At 43.4% G+C, this 20,010-nt stretch overlaps 1 protein-coding gene across 4 annotated transcripts; it reads right to left on the reverse strand.

The window, feature by feature from the left end:
• Positions 1-391: 391 nt before the first annotated feature.
• NCOA4 (nuclear receptor coactivator 4) lies at positions 392-19,680 on the reverse strand. 4 transcript variants are annotated; one of them, XM_053388252.1, is made up of 10 exons: positions 19,573-19,680; positions 6,354-6,505; positions 5,811-5,951; positions 5,561-5,649; positions 5,014-5,122; positions 4,711-4,788; positions 3,744-3,890; positions 2,592-3,578; positions 2,298-2,387; positions 392-1,549 (listed from the first exon to the last, which is right to left on the reverse strand). In XM_053388252.1, the coding sequence occupies exons 2-10, from the start codon at positions 6,501-6,503 to the stop codon at positions 1,544-1,546; spliced, it is 1,797 nt and encodes a 598-aa protein (XP_053244227.1). In that variant the 5' UTR covers positions 6,504-6,505; positions 19,573-19,680; the 3' UTR covers positions 392-1,543. The 4 variants fall into 4 exon arrangements, with proteins under 4 accessions (XP_053244227.1, XP_053244226.1, XP_053244228.1 ...); XM_053388251.1 differs by lacking the exon at positions 19,573-19,680 and adding an exon at positions 8,020-8,165; XM_053388253.1 differs by lacking the exon at positions 19,573-19,680 and adding an exon at positions 8,011-8,165 and having other exon boundaries at positions 3,744-3,887.
• Between the last annotated feature and the right edge of the window lie 330 nt (positions 19,681-20,010).

Consider the following 20,010-nt stretch of genomic DNA (forward strand, 5'->3'; position numbering starts at 1 on the left):
CTAACAAATTCTTTGTTGGGTTTCATGTTTATATTTTAAGGTATTGTCAGCTAACTGAACCAACCCCTTAACCCATGGCAATTATGGTGCTGGAGCATGAGCTCTATGCTGCCACATAATGCACAACCCTGCTGCTGAGCAGACAGCAGGCCCAACCTTGCCTTACTAGCAGAGTTGGGTGTGGTCTGCTATTCCAAATGATTCAGCTTTCTAAGAAACTTAACTCGGATTGAGTTGTCAGTATTTTCTAGTATACACATGCAAACCATATAATTATACAAAGTCTGCACATGTCAAACTAAGAAGTTGCCACTGTTTCTGTGTATGTACCCCGTTTATAACATTTTCACAAAATCTCGCATGAAGAAACAGAAGTATGCAAAGACGAAACTTGGTTTTTGTTCACAGCAATGGTTTAATGGAAAGACTTAACATCAGGAAATATTGAACTGATGAAGAGAGCGCATTTTTTAGGACTTGATAAAGACAGTAGGCTTGGCCTCCATTTTCATCATTCATTTCAGGTCAACTATCTGAGGTTTGTTAAACATTCAAAAGCCACACATTTCCATTAAATGGCTCAAACTACTACTGCAATTAAAGGAGTGCACTGGTTAAAGACAGGTGACAATAACCCTTTTGCTACTGAAGGCCTAAGTTTATATAATTTTCAGTAGTTTAGATCAGTCTAATCATACCAGTCAAAGAGCACTTTAAGATGATTTTTTGACAAAGATCAGAGCTGCTCAGAAATGCCTCAATATCCTGTGATACAAGGCAAGTGGTATTAAGGTTGTACTTAAGCAACATTTTCTTTACCCCAAACACCTAAATCTACTTAATCTAAATGTATCAATAATAGTATAAAGTTAAGAAACATGGAAGTTAAATTTGCATTGAATAGCAATGTGCTTTAGAATACCTAGACACCACTTGAATCCTGGTCAATTTCCACAACTTAAGGTTGGCACCAAGTTACTGGGAAGCTTCTGATCTTGTTTGGCATAGGATCCATTCCAAGAAAATAAAACATTTTAACCACTTGGTATGAAGCTCTAAAACAATCATTGTTGCATAAGAGCAGGATCACTTTAAATATATTGGTCTAAAATGTCTAATATATTTACAACCAGGAGTTGTTTAAAATAAAGGATAGGCTTGCTAAATAAAAGGAGTTATCCCTCCCTGGGGTCTAAGTTAGAGTTTACTTCTAAATCCTCTACTCAGCAGTCATGGAACAGGAAGCAAGAGTCTTTTGTGCCATGTGTACTCCAAATATAATCAGGAAGTTATTTCAAAGCACTGACTTCCATGTGACCAGCCAGAGAAAGATCTTCATTTCATAGGCCCCTAGGATGCATACAGTTGCTTCTTTGCGGCATGAGTCAAATCCACAGCCCAAAGTTGACAACCATAACTCAGCTACATACAGCTTTAAAGTGAAGTTTGGAAGAGGCAGATGAATCAGCCACATAAATGCAGTAGATTGCAGTCAGTACAAATGTGCGATGATCAGCAAAACTCTTCAAACAGTCCAGGTTTTTCACATCTAGAAATGCAATCCAGAATTGTTACATTAGAACAGAAGCTACACAAAAAAACAAATCTTTTTTTCAAATGCACCTGTCTTATTAGATTCAATTACTGGAAACAGTAATATTGCTGGAATTGTGCAACTACACCCATGATATCCTTGGAAGGTTAAACGCACTCTATCAGCAGATCCTGGTTGTAGGCTACGTACTTTGCAGTGTACATTCCTGAAGCAATTGACCTGGATAAGGGTTCATAGACCAGTGCAACAGTTAGTCAATGCCTACACAATGCCATCATATGCACATTAAACTTTCCCCTCTCCCTTCAAACATGCCATGTGGCTAACAAGATAAACCTATAGAAACTCCAGAGCAAGGAAATTCCCTCGTCTGAAGGTCAATGTGGGCGAACTGTTACAGAGCAACTCAGTAGTGACACCCAGCATTGCAGATTGTCATCACATTACCCATTCCATCACAAGGGAGAGCATCTGGTTTCGAGAATATGACCACCTCAGATTTCATCACAAAAATCTAAAGTGTAGGTTAAAAAAGTTGTGCATAAAGATCCAAGGAACACAGGGCAAAATGACTGGGTTACAATAACGATTCACAGTTCAAGGAATCAGGGATGGTAATGTTTGATCCCTCAAGTTTTTAGGAACTTCGGCTGCTTGAAACCTTGGAGGTGAATAAACAAGCTTATCAAAGGAAAGGTGTTAAAGACTCTTGCTAAAATGAGAAATGGCAGCTGAATGGTACCTGTAGAGGATTCTGATATAGCCATTTCTCTCTCTCTCCATTCAGCTTCATACATGCAAAGAGGTCACACACTGTAGGAAGGCCATAGTCCTGGAATAAAAGGCAGATGTCATTAAGCTGCACCTAGTGTGGACCACCATGCTAATCCTGTATTTTTGAACAAGCAACAAGTGGTGCTAAAAAGTAATCTTAAGATGCTAAGACTGCTCACCACAGACTTTCAAGGAACTTGTAGGAGCTATTAAAAAAATGTAAAGCTAAAGGAGCCAGAGATAGTTGAGTGTTAATACATACATGTGCCTTCTTGCGTTGCAGCCATTTGTCTTCTGCAGGAGGCTGACTGGAAGAGTCTGTGTTCGCTGAAGACAACACCCAGCTGTTTACATTAAGAGGGAGGTGGAATGGTTCTAGAAGCTCCAGAAGAGAACTCTTGCAACTCACTTCTGCTTTCTCCCTGCTTGCTTTCTCCTCTGCACCCAATGCTATGGCCTCTGGCTTGGCTAGCCAGGCTGTTAATGGGGTTTCAAGCAATTCTTTCAGTGGTTTTAGAATATCGGGACTGTCCTGTTCGGTTGCAGAAGGGACCGGTTCCTCCCGCAGCTGATGAGAAGGATAGAGCCAGATGTTCAGGGGAGGCTTAGCGTCACCAGGCTCAGTGATGGAGCTAGGTGTCTGTCCTACTGGCACCCCATTTTTATCCTTGCCTTCCTTCCGAAGCAGCCACTTGCACAGAGCTTCCTTCTCACAGTTTCCATCGCACACACACTCTGAAAAGCTAGAACATGGCTCATTGGCTCTGCATACATCTTCGACTTTGAAAGAGGGCTGCAGAAGCCAGGCATCATTGGTGGACGATTTCTTCCCTTCCAGGTGCTCACTGAGGCACCTGAGATTGCCAAGGTTTTCTATTTCTATACCCTTGGCCTGGATGCCACAACAATTGTTGCAGGAATCGGCTTTGGGGAGCCAATCGCTGATATTGTATTCCTCCCTAAAGGGCTTAAACACACATTCCCACTTCTCCAAGGCATTCATGTTTTCCGATTCAGAAGGCGTAAGCAGCCAGTCGGAAAGATCCATCTCTTCTTGCTCCAGGAGTTCCAACTCATCTATCTTTTCAATGGAAAAAGAGGAACTAACTGTGGAGGTGGAACTTTTGCGCCGGTGTGAATCCATTTTCTCAGGAGATCCTTCTTGTTGGTTCTGCAAGAGCCAATTCTCCAAGTTTCTCAGATTTCCCCAGGCTTGCTCCAAGTAACACATTTTGGGAGACTTTAAATCCTGACAAACAAAATTGATACCAAACGTTAAAAACTTCCAGGAAAAAGTTCAGTTAACAAGATACCATTTGCACCTTGGTGTAATGCAGAAAATGTAAAATGAGAAATCCCACCAGTTCTAAAACTTACTTTTCCCCAAGTACTGCAATCAATTAAAATAAGTTACCTGGTTGGTCACTGGTGAATGTGTTTTCAAGAGCCAGTCTTCGTAGTTCTTGCTAGGAACATGTGGACCACAGCAGGTACTGTCAGGTTTACTTCCAAGAAGCCAGTCAGAGAGTGGGCACCCCACAGTTCCAGAAGAAGGCTTCTGCTAACATCACAACAGCAAACTTATTGTTACACATTCAGTTCTGGTTAGAGATCACCAGGAAAAAACTACCACCACCCCAAGGAGCAACCAAACCATCATTGGAGCCTGACAGATTTATGAAGGGATTCTTTCAACATTTGAGCAGGAAACACTTTTGGAATCAGATTTATTGTGAATCTGCACAGCATGCTCAGTTTAGACCTATTATCAAGTGCCCTAATTGGTGGGTCATGGCATGATAGCTGTTCACAGGAAATACATAGAGTTCTAAATATTGTAGCAACTCCCTACAGATGAAAGGCATGCTTGCTTATGGTGCATGCAAAAGGTAATCACCCTGAAAAGTCAGAATAGGGGTGGGCTTGCTGTCCAGATCCTGAACTTCCCCACCTCCTGCTAGCAATTTTGATGTGGGCACAGCCACCCATCACCATGAGTTCAAACCATTTTTCAGGTAGTTTGGATTCAAACAGTGCCTGCACAAGCCCTGCTTTTGGCAGAAATCAGGAACTCTGGAGTTGTAGCCATTCCCAGCAAGGCTTCCATTTAGCACAAAGTTGGAAAGGCACTGAATGCAAGTCCCACTTGCTAAATGGCAATTTGAATTCTTTCTTTGCAGTCTGATGTCAGATGTGGGGCAGTTGGGCATGTGCTGGAAGACGTTCCCTGTTCCTGGATTGTAAGGTCACTGCAAGCACACTTGGTCCTATACCTCTAATCAAGCCTTCTGTTAGTCTCTCAAGTCACAGAGCTCACAATGAAATGCTGGTAGATACTTCTGTTCTGCTGCTATCATGCAGGAAACAACTTTTAACTCTACCTGCTCAAGTTTGGCTGGCACAGGGCAGTTCTTCCCAGAAATCCATGGGGTGTAGTCTTCTTCATCATCAGAGGTTTGCTATTTTTAAATACACAGAGCAAGTCAGAATTATGATAAACTTACTGGTTGTTACTTACTTCTTACTGAGCTTGTCATTTTAAAACTCTGGAATTTTTCAAGCCAATAACATGTTGAAAACCATGAACTTATGCAGCCCTTCAGGATTGTAGCTACTGATTATAGGCTTCCAAGTAGCAGATACATAGAACAGATCCCACACCCTTGAGGAAATCCTCTACTCACCATTGTTGTGATTGAGCCAAAAGATGTGATGGCCTCACGAAGGAATGGCATATTCGCCTCAAAGCTCAGGATGGAGTTTTCTTCTGGTTGGAGAGTTAAATTGCCCAGTCTGTCAAAGGGGTGGGGTGGGGGGGAAGAGAAAATATATATCAAACACTCAAGTTGAAAAAGCAAATGATCACGATCATTTTGCATAGCCCCAAAATGAAGCCACTGTTCATTAGATTAACAAGTTGTGCAGAACTCGCTGAAAACAAGGCCTTCGTGACCTATTTTGAAGTGTGCCAAGGATATTAGGCCTCTCAGGTTCTTATGAATTTGATCAACAAATCAAAACCAAGACACATATAGGTGAGTCACTTTCCAAGGTCACAATTTTTAAATCTGTAGTTCAATATTTTCAAGACACATTAGGAAATTGGAGATTCTATTTTGCAGGAAGATAAATTGTATGCAATCTCATACCACTGATAATGGTGTGAAACACACCTTGTAATTTTAGTAATTCTAAGCCTGGCAGCAAGATGAATTCAATAGATTTGCTTACCTCTCCAAACACGATGAAATTTGATTGGCAAGATCATTACTGTGAGGCTGCTCCAGCTGATGGATGAGGCAATTGAATTGTCCTAACAACTGTAAGAGACAAAGGACTATACGTGACTTCACTATGAACATCAAGAGCCAACTTCAGCAAAGCTCAATGTGTTCCTATGCCATACTCAAGGCTAAATTACTGTAGATCTGAACCAAGAGTTTCAAGCATAAACTGAACTAAGTGTACGGTTCGACATTACCCAACAGAGTTGCTGGGCCTGCTGTTGCAAGGCTTCCTCTTTCAGCTGCTGAATGAGATCCACCTGCTCAAGCAACCAAACTTCACGGCTGCGCAAGCATTCCAGGTGGCGGCTGATGCAGCTGTGAATTTGAGCTTTCACCTGTAAGATAAAAAATGCTGGATTCGGTCACTGTTCTTATGACTAGTTCTAAGCCACCAGCGTCTGAAGTAGAATCAACCAAAGCCCATTTAATATCATTGTTATGCCAAGTTGTTTGTACTTCATGCAGTGGTGGGCCCCCATTTCAACGTGGAAAGTTTCAAGAGATAGCTAGCACACAACTGACCCTCCTCCAAGGCTCCCAACACTGCCACAAGATGCATTTATAGTATTCCTCCCTGGCATCGATGAGGAATGATGAAATATTCAGATATAGTAAAGCAGGAGGTGTTGCTATATATGTGATGCTTTAGTATACATGGAGCAGCATCAAGATGATAACCTCCAGAATCAGCTATGGTTTTTTTTATTTATTTATTTCCCTTCCTGTCCCCCAAATACCTCTCTCCAGTTGTCTTTAACTTGCTGTTCAGCCTTGACTACTCCAGCAATTGCTGTCTCCAAGTCCTTCTTAGCCTGGAGACACTTGACAAGGGGTTCCTTGCTGCTGGAGCTTGCACTTGTCTCTTGGGGTAGACTCATCCTTGACATTTCTAAAAAGAGAAACACAAAAAATAATGGGCCAATATGCCCCACTCAAACAAGCAAAGGAGGATGCAATGGGTAACAGACTACACAATATTGTTTTCACTATTCTAGATAATTTTGCCACCCAGCCAGCATACTTGTGCCCAAGGATTCTTGCAACCCAAGTCTGTCTTAATTGTGCTGTTAGTCATTTCTTTCCCAGTCCCTGACTATGGTCCTACCTCTGCATTTTCAACAGATCAACACTTCCAGTATTTGTTAGGTGGAAGCAGCAGCTGCATTATCCAGCTGGCTTCAGAGATGGCTTCTATCATCTTTGCACACTCCTGCCTTGCTCACAACAAGTTTAACTAATGCTCATGACCACAGATTATAAATTCAAATTGTACATAGGCTTCCCAAAAACTCTTAAAATATTCTTTCAGACACCCACGATACTAGCACATTCCTAGAGTCAAGTTACACAACCAACAAACTCAAATATGTTTTACAGGACTTCAGATTGTAATTGGACAGAATGTTTCAATAAATGTTTTCCCCTATTAAAGCAAATCACCTGCACTTTCCAGAACCCAGCAGGGACCAGCTTTTCAATACTAGCCCCCTGTTCAATTCCACAAGGCCATATTCCATGGCCCTTGAAGCTTTTTTTTTTATCCATTTGGGTGATTAAAGCAGCAGTCCTACACTTACTTAGCAGAAATTCTATTGTCTGCAATAGGCCATGCTTTTGATGGAACATGCATATGGCACTCACCTTTTTTTTTTAAAGTTTTCGACCCCATTACTTTTTATTTTATTACACTTTCACCCCTCTTTTCTTCCATCATTGAACCCAAGATGACACAGATGTGGTTCCCAGCACACAGAACTAAAATTTAGTTCAGTTTAAGATGCCTCACAGACATGGGCATAGCCAAGGGGAGGCAGGGGCCTGCCCCCGAATATCTTCTTTTTGGAGGGATTTCTACCCGTGATCTCCCCTAAAAAGTTCAACAACTCCCCTCCCCCAACAAAAATCCTGGGCATGCTCACAGCCAGTCTATGCTACTGACATTCTTTCGAATGTAAATCCAGCAAAGAATTCAGACACCAGCTTTGAGAATAATAGGTGCCACTCGGCCAAATTTTACTCAGTGAGTAGACTCACTGAGCTTAACGAGCGTGAACCTTGTTCCAAGTAGCAGATCAGCGAAGCAGACGTAGCCTGTAAAGAAATCAAGACTTCTAGCCCCTGCACCCCTGAGGAATGTGGAAACGAGCAGCAGCTTCTGTTAATATTAACCAGCACGCGAAATGAAACCAAGCAACCTCGGCAGCCCGGTGCTACGCTTATTTCCCCGCTAAGATCCAGGGGGCTTGATCGCGTGTGCAGTTTTCAGAGGCTTCTCTGTTTCCTGGCATCGGAGAGGCCGGCCTTGTGCACATTTCTCCCGGAAGGGGGCTTGGGACCATTTTGGCTGCCTTGGGCTGCCCCTTCGCTTCCCTCCCGCCCTGCAATCCTGCATACCTTATGCACCGGTCTCTCACGTTTCTAGGGAGGACGAGGGCCGCTTCCTCCCGAGCCAGGGGCCGGCGCCTGCAGCACGAGATAACGCTATCCGCCCAGCGCAAGGCTGCTTTAAAGGCGCCTGCTTTCCAGAGCACATTCCGGGCCCGCCCCCCGGCTCCTCCCCCGCTCCCGCCTTCCTCGCCCACGTGGCCAGAGCCGCCACAGCTGGGACGGAGCCTTGCACGTCTTCGCGGAGGGAGGGAAGGAGGGGGGGAGGAGGCTTGAAAACTGCCCAGCAACTCGCGCGGAGAGGGAGCCCGATCCGTCCTGCAGATCGGGGGCGAAAGGCCAAATGCAAATGGAGCCGAGAGGCACGTAGGCTTGTTCCAACGAGGGGAAATCCGCCACTTAAAAGAGGATCTGCCACTAGGCGCATGCATGCCTTTATAGATTTACGACTATTATTAATAATAATAATAAAATCTGTATAGCGCCCTATACCCGCAGGTCTCAGAGTGGTTCACAGGACCATCTCTAAGATGGTTTGGGTGCAGCCTGAGCTATTGCCATATTCCAACGCTCCATGTGGAACCTAAGGCTTGGTTTAAGGGTTATTATGCATGTTTCCGTTTATTTATACAGTGGTACCTCGGGTTACATATGCTTCAGGTTACATACGCTTCAGGTTACAGACTCCACTAACCCAGAAATAATACCTCGGGTTATGAACTTTGCTTCAGGATGAGAACAGAAAAAGTGCTCCGGAGGCGCGGGGGCAGCAGGAGGCCCCATTAGCAAAAGTGGTGCTTCAGGTTAAGAACAGTTTCAGGTTAAGAACGGACCTCCGGAACGAATTAAGTATGTAACCAGAGGTACCACTGTACTGTACATTGCTTCTGCACAGTGTTTGAAATATGGGATCCAGCAAAGTGTGCAGAGACGACCAGCTCTCCTGAGCCAGAGGAGATCCGGCACGAGAGTCGGGCCACAATGGCCACTGTTTGAAAATGATGCAAAAAGCATTTCCCGCAAGCGTATCAAATATAGCCCCATTGTTTCTCCAGTAGAGATTCACAGTTTTGTTCAGGTGTCCCTTTTTAAATTATTAAACATTCATGCACAAACATGTGTCTTCAAACTATATTGCTGGCCAAAGGAAGATATGGCCTTACATCTATGAATGTCCGAAATGTGAAGTAGTGCTTGCATATATGTGCTATAAACAGGATTATCTATGATGATGTTTACTGCAAAGGTAAAAAAAATCCAAGATAGCAGATGCCATCTTTTGGAAGCTTAGAAGGATACTGGTTTCAGTGTTAGAACTTTAGAAACAGCATATCAGGAAAGAAAAGTCTTAACATAGTGTTATAAGAATTATACGGGCTCTTGGATACCCCATAAGGAAAAAAGGGCAGATTTTTTTTTTTTACAACGATAGCTAAAGACTACTTACTGCACACACATGCCTTCAACATACTGGAAAGTTATCCACTAAAGAGAGAGACACAGAAATGTGGCATTCTTAATTAGGTTTCAATCTTGGGACTACCAAAAGGTGTGCATTAAAAGAGGCCTGTTTCTTCAAGCCTTTGTTATGCCAAAATGCAGCCATTGGCCTGATCTTATATGCACATTTGAAAGGCATGCAGAACTTCCTTCCTCAAGGGCAAAACACATGCTTTGCATGCATGTAGAAAGTGCCACGTTCAAGCCCTGATTGAAAGGATCTCAGGAAGAAGGATTGAGAAATATTTCTGCAGGAATCCACTTTCAGAAGAGCCGGTATTGGCTAAGGGGGTGGAGGTGGGGTGTTGAGCTGCATCAGTTGCTGTTGGGACTGTAACTTGCACACACACCCCAACCATTAGCCAGCTTGGCAGGGGCTGATGGAAGTTGAAGTCCAAGTGTCTAGGTTTCCAAGCACAGGTTTCCTTCTACTGAGCTAGATGGATCTATGGTCCAGCTCGGTAAGAGGCATCTTTAAATGTTGCAAGAGAACATGCATAGGATTAGGTGTCCAAACCAGCCTAATAAGTGTGGCTATTAGAATTACCATCCAAGGACCAGTGGTACAAAATCGCACATGGTGGAGTGCTCCTGTTCAGCCTTCCAGCCAGCTTGCCAGACCATTTCCAGGGCACTCCATTCCCCACCAACAGCCAGACAGCAATCCATGTGCGCAGAGCATACATCGCCCTCACATAGCTATTAAGAGTCAACCCTGAGGAAGCACACTCTCAAAAGATTCTCTGTTACTTCTGCAAAGCATGGTGCTCCCCCCAAAACTTGCTCCCTGTGTAAGCAGTGCTGTTTTGACTATGGAAGACTCAGCGTTTGGAAGAAGTTCATTTTTAATAAGGGGTAAAGGGGACCCCTGACCATTAAGTCCAGTCGTGGCCAACTCTGGAGTTGTGGCACTCATCTCGCTTTACTGGCCGAGGGAGCCGGCGTACAGCTTCCAGGTCATGTGGCCAGCATGACTAAGCCATTTCTGGCAAACCAGAGCAGTGCACGGAAACGCCGTTTACCTTCCCACCGGAGTGGTACCTATTTATCTACTTGCACTGACGTGCTTTCGAACTGCTAGGTGGGCAGGAGCTGGGACCAAGCAACGGGAGCTCACCCTGTCACAGAGATTTGAACCACTGACCTTCTGATTGGCAAGCCCTAGGCTCTGTGGTTTAACCCACAGCACCACCTGCGTCTCTAGCACATTTTTAGTATATAATAAATTCTTTTTACACTTATTCACACCTCTTTTCCTCCAAGAGCTGAAGGCAATATACGTAGTTCTATCCCAGCCACCCAATTCTATCATCTCAACCAGTCTACAAAGTTAGGCTGTGAGGGCACAAATTTTCCGAGGCCATCAGGTGAACGTTATTGCTGAGCACTCCAGACACAACAACACACCAGCCTTCTCTCAAATCGACAAGTGTAGCATACACCCAAAAATGAAATATAAACTATTAGCTCAACTTTCACCATTTGTACTTTTGCAGCCAATCCTGGGCATGTAAGTGGTTTATACCCCTTCCTATTTCTTTCTTTATTTTACTGCAGCAATGCTTGAATGATCAAACGAAACAAATTAAAATGCTAAGCCAATTAAGGCTGCAGATAACATAATTCTTTTGTAAGCTTGTCCGCTAAACATTTGTGGGACAAACTACGAGCAGTTTTGTCAAATGTAGTCCTTATTACTCATAATCAGCATTTAAATGAACCTGCATTACTCAAGAATGTTTTTAGTTAATTGCTTCCAAGATGACAGTCCTTCTTGTCTGCTTAATGCAGGTGTTCAGTTAGATCATTCTAGGTTTAGTTTGTTTTGCCTGAAGAATCACACTAATATCCATCTGCCAGTTTAAACCACAAAATGTTGCAATATATCCCACTGTTATGCCCTACCTGACAAAGCTTACATAATTCAAAGCACAGACATGTGTATAATGGAATTATTGCTTGTTTTGGTACTACTTGGAAAACAAAATGCGCGCTGCAAGGGGTTGGATTACCCTCAAGGCCCCAACTCTACCATGCTATGATCTCACTGGCATCTGTATGTGAGGAGATATCAGAGTTCTTGTGATATTTGACTTCAGATAGGGTTAGGGTTGATATTTGACTTCAGATAGGGTTAGGGTTGTTTTTATTTTGATTCTGTCTTTTATGGTTTTATATTCTGATTTCATCCTGTGAACCACCCTGAGACCTGTGGGTATAGGGTGGTATAATAATAATAATAATAATAATAATAATAATAATAATAATGGCAGCATGTTCACACATATCACAAGCAGCATGCAGACTTTAATAATAGGAATGTTCCAGATTACCCACTCATCAGGACAAGGAAGCAGATATCCTTGACATTGTGTTCCTCCAGGAGACCTGGAGCACAAGTGAAGTGGAGCTAAATGGTTTTTCTGCGTTCTCCCTCCCAGGTCTTTTAAGTACTAGAGGGGGGCGAGTTAAAGGTGGGTTAGTTACCTTAATCTCAACAAGGCTAAGGGCCATATTTAAAGAACTAGACCCACTAGACCATCTGGCCACAGCTGTGCAAGTACAGTGGAGAACCCACAGCTTGCTGCTGATTAACGTATACCTACCCCCACAAAGAGAGAAAAGATTGATAAGAAACACTTGGGCTCAGTTAGAACAGTATCTTGACAAACTATCAAATCAATTTCCTGATGCCTCTGTAGTGGTGGCAGGCGACCTAAATGCCAGAACTGGACAATCTGATGAGGCTTTGTATGCCCATTTCCACGAAACAGTCCCCATTATAGAGGAAACCCACCCAATACCAGCTAGAGTCTCAAAGGATAAAGGCTGCAATTATGCCGGCTTATGCCTACTACGCTTGGTCAACAAGTTGGACTTGGTTATACTGAATGGCCGTACAGAGGGGGAGAAGGTCGGAGAATTCACATTTATATCTAACAATGGCGCCTCCACAATTGACTATATAATCATGTCGTATGATCTTCAAAACAAAGTTCTGGAATGCAAAGTGGAGGAGCGCTTAGACAGTGACCATCTGCCATTAAGTGCACTCGTAGCTGCGGGGAAGGATTTATCCTGCGCTGAGAAAATCGAGCATTCGAGCCCTACAGCTCTGGAGCTTAGATATTCGCGTATCAGATGGACAGATGAACTGCATAAGGAAATTTCAAGCAGGCTATGCTCAAAGGAATTCCTCACTAAGAGAGAAAACCTTATAACTTCCTCTAGCCATGAACTAAAGATAAATTTATTTCAGGAGTTAATTTCACTCCTTCAAGATTCCCTGAAGGAAAAAAGGAACAGGCCAAGTAGGCAATCTTCAGTATATAAAAACTCCAAACCCTGGTTTGATCAAGAATGTCAGGACATGAAGCTAAACTTACTGAAAAAATACAAGAATTATAGATCTGCCAATTTACCCCAACTCCCCACGGGCTGGTTTGAAGATAAACGAAACTATAAAATTTTGATCAAAAACAAAAAACTCCTGGCACAGAAAAGAGAATGGAAATGCCTAATAGATGCATCCAGAGAGAGAGATTCGGCCACCTTCTGGAGACTGGTAGCAAATGGAGTGCGATCTACTTCCTCAGAAGTGGAGTTTACTATACCTGCAGGGACTTGGGAGGCATTTTTCCAATCTTTATATTCAGCTCTGCCTTTGACACAGCCACTAATACAGTGTGCGGCAGGTGATGAGTGGCCTCCGGTGTCGGTTGCGGAGATTAGGAGGCTTATTCAGGCACTCAAACATAGAAAAGCCCCGGGAGCAGATAATATTTCTCCTGAGCTTCTCAAAGCCAATATTGACTGGTGGGCCCCAGTCCTTGCCACCCTTTTCACCAGCATAGATCAAACAGCAATAATACCAGAGGACTGGGGATTGGCAATCATCGTTCCCATATTCAAGAAAGGCTGTAAACTTGATCCAGCCAATTACAGACCAATCAGTCTCTTAAGCATCATTAGCAAACTTTATGCAACTCACTTACGTGAAAAGTTTGCGGACTGGCTGGAACAGGAGCACATCCTAAAGGAAGCCCAGGCTGGTTTCAGGGCACATAGATCAACTCTAGACCAAGGACTGGTATTGCAACATCTAGTGGAGAAATACACCTCAAAGAAAGGAGGCTCTCTCTATGTAGCCTTCATAGATTTCAAATCAGCTTTCGATTCGATACCCCGGCATAGACTTTGGGAAAAATTAAATGCCACAAACATCGATAGACGTCTTTTGCTTCTTATCCGTAGACTACATGAAAATACTCGGATCCGTGTTAGATGTGATCGTTATGGGAACCTATCAAAGGAAATCCAAAGTTTCCATGGTGTCAAGCAAGGCTGTGTTCTTGCCCCCATTCTATTCAACTTTTATATAAACTCCTTAGTCGGAAAGATGGAGGAAGCAAGTACTCATTCCCCAAACCTAAACAATATACCAATACCAGTCCTTTTGTACGCAGATGATGCGGCACTTATTTCCTTCTCTTGTGTGGGTCTAAGAAAACTTCTACGAGCTCTTACAGAGTATTGCGAAGCTGAACACCTAATAATAAATTATACTAAATCAAAAATTATGGTGTTCCCCAAGAGAAAACTCCGACATAAATGGAAAATTAATAACCAACCTATTGAGCAAGTAACATCTTTTAGATATCTTGGAATAATTTTTGATGAGAAGGGATCTTGGTGCCATCAGATTAAGAATTCCATTGTCAATGCGCAAAGATCTTTTAGAGCTATCATAAGATTCTTTTACAGAAAAGGAGGTCAATATGTTCCTGCCGCCTCCCAGGTCTTTGTTGCAAAAATACTTCCACAACTGATGTATGGCACCCAGATATTTAATTGTCAAAAACTCAAGCCCCTGGAATCTGTACAAACTAAATTTTACCGCTCCCTACTAGGGTTACCTACCTGTGTCTCCAACACTGCCATTAGGCTGGAGGTAGGTCAACTCCCTATTAATGCCAGGATATGGATCCTGAAGATTCACTTCTGGCTAAAACTCATATTTTTCCCAGTGGGAGTGGCTCCATTGACTTTATTAGACCCGTTCCAGTCTAAATGGAGATTGTCGCTTTATGAAAAATTGAAGGGCCTGGGGCTTTCCCCACAAGAACTTATAGCCGCAGGTTTTGAAAAGGCTAAAATGATGGTGAGCCAGCGAATAGGAGATGTAGAGCTTCAGGACCATATGAGCAAGATAGATAAATATCCAGCTATCCAAGATTATGAAAAAGGGTTTAATTTAACCCCATATTTGCTGGATCTACAAATCGCAAAATATAGGCGGGCGTTTACCCTTACCAGATTTGATGTACTGCCATCTGCCTTACTAAAGGGCAGATACGAGGGCACACCCTATGCCGAACGAGTTTGCCCATGTGGTCTGAAGGAGGTGGAAACGGCTTCACATGTGTTGTTACACTGCGACCTTTACGGGGATATCAGGTCACTGTTTATCTCTCCTATCGTCCAGAAATTTCCAGGTCGATCTGAATCCCAGCGGCTGAAAATCCTACTAGGAGATAAAAACCCAGAAGTAACACTGAAAGTGGCCAAGTTTTCTGCGGCCGCGATCAAGCGGAGGGCATTAGTTGTAAAAAAGTAAAAGATCTGACTCTTGGACAAGCCCCCCCCCCCCCTTTTTTTTTTTTCTTTTTAAGTCTACACATATATGGTAGTGCATATATGAGTATATATGTGCGTGTGTGTGGGTGTGTGTGCATATGTGCATTGTTTTTATGTATAATTTTACAACTTTTAATTGACACCATCATTCCCTCGTAAACTACTGTTGTCTTTATGTTGGTTTTTTTTCTTCTGGTCTATGACCGTAATAAACTTATTCATTCATTCATCCTACCCCAGCCACCTCTCCCAAGTTTCTCCTATTCTAGGGTTGCCATACGTCCGGAATTCCCGGACATAGCCAGAATACGGCAGTTGGAAACAATGTCTGGGTGGAAATAGCTTGAGTGTCATATCTGCCAGAAGTCTCCTTAAAAATAGCTCAACAACTTTTGTGTCCAAATTTTCACCCTTTGAAATATGGCAACCCTATCTATTCCAAAACACCTCCCACATATGAGCTCTAAGTTACCTGCCTTCTGAAATGTATCCTAACTCCATAGTCAACTATAGTCAACAAACTATAGATCCTATAAGTCACGAGACTTCCACAAAAGCTCAAGGATTGTTAATGATTGTAGGATCAAGACACAAGAAGAAGCTGTGTTACATATGCAGACAAAATGGGTCAGGATGTTCCGAAAAGCAACATGGCTTTTCCTTGAAACACACAACTCACTGTGCCAGACAGAAAGCAGACGTATAGGTACAAGTTAGTTCAAACAACCCTCTATAACGGAACTAGAAGATATTTTAGGTTCATTACAAGAGGAACTGCAACTCTTGCAACATTGTGTTCCTGTTTCATAGAATATATCATTTCTAAAGTAGGTTGTGGAAAGAAGCACTTAATAACAATACCATAGGCCTCCCCCCTCCTATATTCTGGCACTGTGTTATGTTAGAGAACCTAAATTCCCAGCATAGCTAAGTCCTCCCCTTCCCATCTACATGAGCACTAATAGTTAACCAAGTAGCTGCATGCAACCACAAGGAATACTGTATGGATACAACTGCTTTACACGCACCATTAAGTATCTCTGTGTCAGATATTCCAGCAGCAACATCATTCTACTAAACCTAATTAATGCTCTGATCGCTTGAAACTAAAACCAAACACTTCTTCCCATATAACTTTTTCCTGCCCAGCTTCTTAAAAACAAAGAGCACAAGACAAATAAAAACTATGGGTGGAATCCAACTTTGTGAGCTTGGACTGCCCCTCACGCAGTCTGGAGGATCCTCATGCAAAGACTCATGGTGTTCATGAGGGGTTGGAGGAAGGAGGGGAAAGGAAAGACCAAGCCAACTTACCCACACATACAGTATTTATGTCAGTCACTTGGGACCTACAAGGAAAGGGGGGAACTGCCCAGTGAACCTTATAGTCAAGAGGCTGTTTACAAGCTAAAGACATTCCCTGCTCCATACAACTTGCACACGCCAGACAAAGCCTATCAAAGCAAAAGGAAGTTAACACTGACATTCTTGACAACTGTCTGTCCTAACACTGATAGTATTTTCTAAGGTTGTAACTAGGAACTGGAGTGTCCCCATCACAGCCAGTACATGCATGGGGTTATATCCTTACTGTGTGTGCAGCAATGGGGGGGGGGGGGACATTTGAAATACAATGTGAAGTAAAATAAACACAACCACTTCATGTTACCCAGTGCTCCTCTAGGTTATTTTAATAGAAGCATAATGCTCTGTGTGGTTTTCCAACAAATCATTTTGAAGGGACTGCAAATCCAATCCCACCTTCAAAACATGTGGTGCTTGAAAGGTTTTGTGGTCACATTCTTCGCATGCTCGTAAACACAAGATTATATTCTTACAGAATCATCAAGTCACCTACTTTATGACTTGCCAGTTTTCCATTATCTATGTGTTTCTATTAAAAAGAGACCAATGGGAAAAAACAACTTTGTTCTATTTTGACAACCTTTCCTCTTAATCCAATACAAGAGAGAAAAACATAAAACACATGCAAATAAAAGCTGCAGCATAAAGCCTCAGGAATTTCCCCTAAAAACCCAGAAGCTTCAACAAAAATCCACTTGCCCATGTCTCAACAACAGGACTCAACTTTTAATAAACATATATCACTGAAACCAAGTATACTTCCTTTTACCCCCAACACAGAACATTGGTGGGAAGAAACAAGACATGTTGAAGATTAATTGGTTCTTGAATTATAGATGTATGGTTTTGTTGTTGTTTCACAAGAAACAATCTGCTGGAGCATATATTGTTAAGATGCAAACTCTGGAAGGTTGTGGTAAGTGGCTTTTATACTAAGACCAAGATTCAGAGACTCTTAAATGCATACACTTCCCAATTTTCTACACACATCACTTCCAGCATTATGACAAAGACTAGTCCCAATTCTAGCTTTTAGGAGAATAGTAGGCAATAGAGAAGGCTGCTGCTGCTGAAAATAATTACTCCTAACTGCTGTGCAAGTGAAGCTTCCTGAGATGCACACAGGTCACTATGTCATCACTAAGGCGGAGCTGGGATTTCATAAGTTCCTTTCTTAAATTTCCTTTATCTTGATACCAGGGTGAGAGAGTATTAAGCAGAGGTGAATGTAAATGTCGTTTCACTTAAAGAACATTTCTCTCCCTTTTCAAAGCCCAAGATAATCTTATATCCCACAACTCCATTTCCCTCTAGCTTTCAGCATGCAGACACTTAATCTCAAACATTTAAATAGCTCTTGCTGTCATGCAGTTCTACATTCTTGCTTCTTAGCAGGGGCTGAAAGTTCTCCCTGTGCCCCACAACCCCAACAGCAGTGATAAGCATATTGTATTATTATTATTTATACTCCACCCATTTGGCGGGGTATACAGCCCTGCTGTATCTACCATGGCACTCACATCTGCAACCAAATTATTTTGAGAATACCAGAATACAAGACTTGCACCAGCCAGTGTAACCTCAAAGCTTTCAGTAATGCACCAGAGAGACTGGTGCTGCAATCATACCACACAAGGAATTGCAAGGTGTGGCTGCACCTGCCAGGAAAGTTCTGGCCTTTTTGAGAGGCAACCACACCCACTCCATTACAACCGTACTAGACAACAATTGCACTGTGTAGCGACTTTCCCCTATCCACATCAGCTACAGCTTGCCACCACTGCCTCTTAATTCCTAATATAAGTAACCAACCAGAGAAACACTACTCTGGCTTGATCATGTCCAATGTTTGGATTTATATATAAAAGACAGAGATCATGATTCCACCCTTCTTATGTGGTACAGGGCATAATAATTCCAATTTTGCTGATGTGGTGAGGCTAGACTGAGGGATAAGGATAGCTGTATATTCAAAATCATGTACCAAGGTGGGTTGAAGGTAGATTGAGATCTGGGCAATTTATGGTAGACTTGCAAGAGTTTGACTCTCAGATTATTTAACGATAGCAGCAGCAAAGCTACCACTTCATCCTCAGTTAGATGGCTAAAATGAAGAAAACCAGGTGGAGATTGCTAGGAACCCAGTTCTACTACTGAAAAGCAACAGGCTTATCATTCCTTAATTCTAAATATATAATTTCCCATCCTGTCCCCCCACAATGTTCCAGTTGCTGGGTCACGTAAAACAATGACAACAAAGGAAATCCTGTAAGACATAAGTCCGCCCAGCATTGTTTAAGAGCATCAATACTGTGTAGCCAGTATATGAATCCAGACCCTCTCGCAGGAACGAGCACCAAGGAGACCCAGGTTCAAATCCCCCACTTGGGTCATGAAACTCACTGGGTGGCCTTGGGCCACTTGCTTCCTCTCTGCCTAGCCTACCTCACAAGACTGTTGTCACTGCTTTTTTAAAGAAAAAATATGGTACTGGTACTCACCATGAAGTTGTTACAGTAAGTGCCACACTTTTAAGATGATCTGTTGGGGGGGGGGCTGCTGGTACTGTGTACCCTTGAGTACCCCCAGGAAAAAAAACCACTGGTTGTTGTAGGGGTTAAATGAGCAGAATGGGGGACAGCTCCGTGCATTTTGAGCTGCTTGGGCTATGAATGCAATCGATAAATGGCACTAATAAACAGGTGAGAATGTGAGCCACCCTCGCCACGGGTTTTCTTAGGCCCCCAACGACACCCAAAACATTTCTATTTTATTTTATTTGGCAGGGGGAGGGGCTTACGTTCAATCCCCAACCGCAGAAATACCAGACACTTTCAGCTTAAGGAAGCAACGCAGGGCCTAAGCGTTACATTTCACGGTGAACGCCAGGAAAGATTGACACGCGTTGGACTCTTCCCACGTGCAGTTACGTAACCGGCTCCTGGGACGGAAAGCGGAGGGCAATATAGGTCAAGGCGAGCCTCTCCGCCCCACCTCACTCAACACCCTCATGCCGGACAGCGGCCGAGGCCCTTCCTCCCAACCCGCGGCTCCCACCTTCTGACTCACCGGGCAACCTGCAGGCAGCGGCCGTCGCAAAGGCGAAAATCCCCGACGAGGCGACTTTCCCCTCAAGGAGCTCAGGCCGGAAAAGAGGGTTCGCGGGGTGGAGCGGGGGCAAGATATCGCGAGATTTCCGCGGAGGCCCGGCGCCTTCGGGTGACGGTATTCGGCCGCCCCCTCCCGTTGGTAAGCGGCACCAACGGAAGCGCCCCGGAGAAGAGGCATGCGCACTCGCGCCTCCAGAAGCCGCTGCCCGGACTCAATTGTGGGCGACGTCGCTTCCACCTCCTCTTTACGTAAAGCAGGCTGGGAGGAGGGAAATAGCTCGTAGCTCAAAGAAATAGACAGGGAGGTTGTTTGGTTCAAGACTTTCCCCTTGGCCTTGGACTTACTAAGCTCTTTTAAAAAATGCATAGCTGTCAACTTTTCCCTTTTCTTGCGAGG

The sequence above is a fragment of the Podarcis raffonei genome, chromosome 5 (genome assembly GCF_027172205.1).
Source record: "Podarcis raffonei isolate rPodRaf1 chromosome 5, rPodRaf1.pri, whole genome shotgun sequence".
Lineage (NCBI taxonomy): Eukaryota > Metazoa > Chordata > Lepidosauria > Squamata > Lacertidae > Podarcis > Podarcis raffonei.

Coding starts and splice junctions, on each gene's coding strand:
- NCOA4 (XM_053388252.1), bottom strand. CDS start 6,503: ATGTCAAGGATGAGTCTACCCCAAGAGACAAGTGCAAGCTCCAGCAGC. Junction 5,123..5,560: donor ATTTCATCGTGTTTGGAGAG/GTAAGCAAATCT, acceptor CCCCTTTGACAG/ACTGGGCAATTTAACTCTCC. Junction 3,579..3,743: donor ATTCACCAGTGACCAACCAG/GTAACTTATTTT, acceptor TTTGTTTGTCAG/GATTTAAAGTCTCCCAAAAT.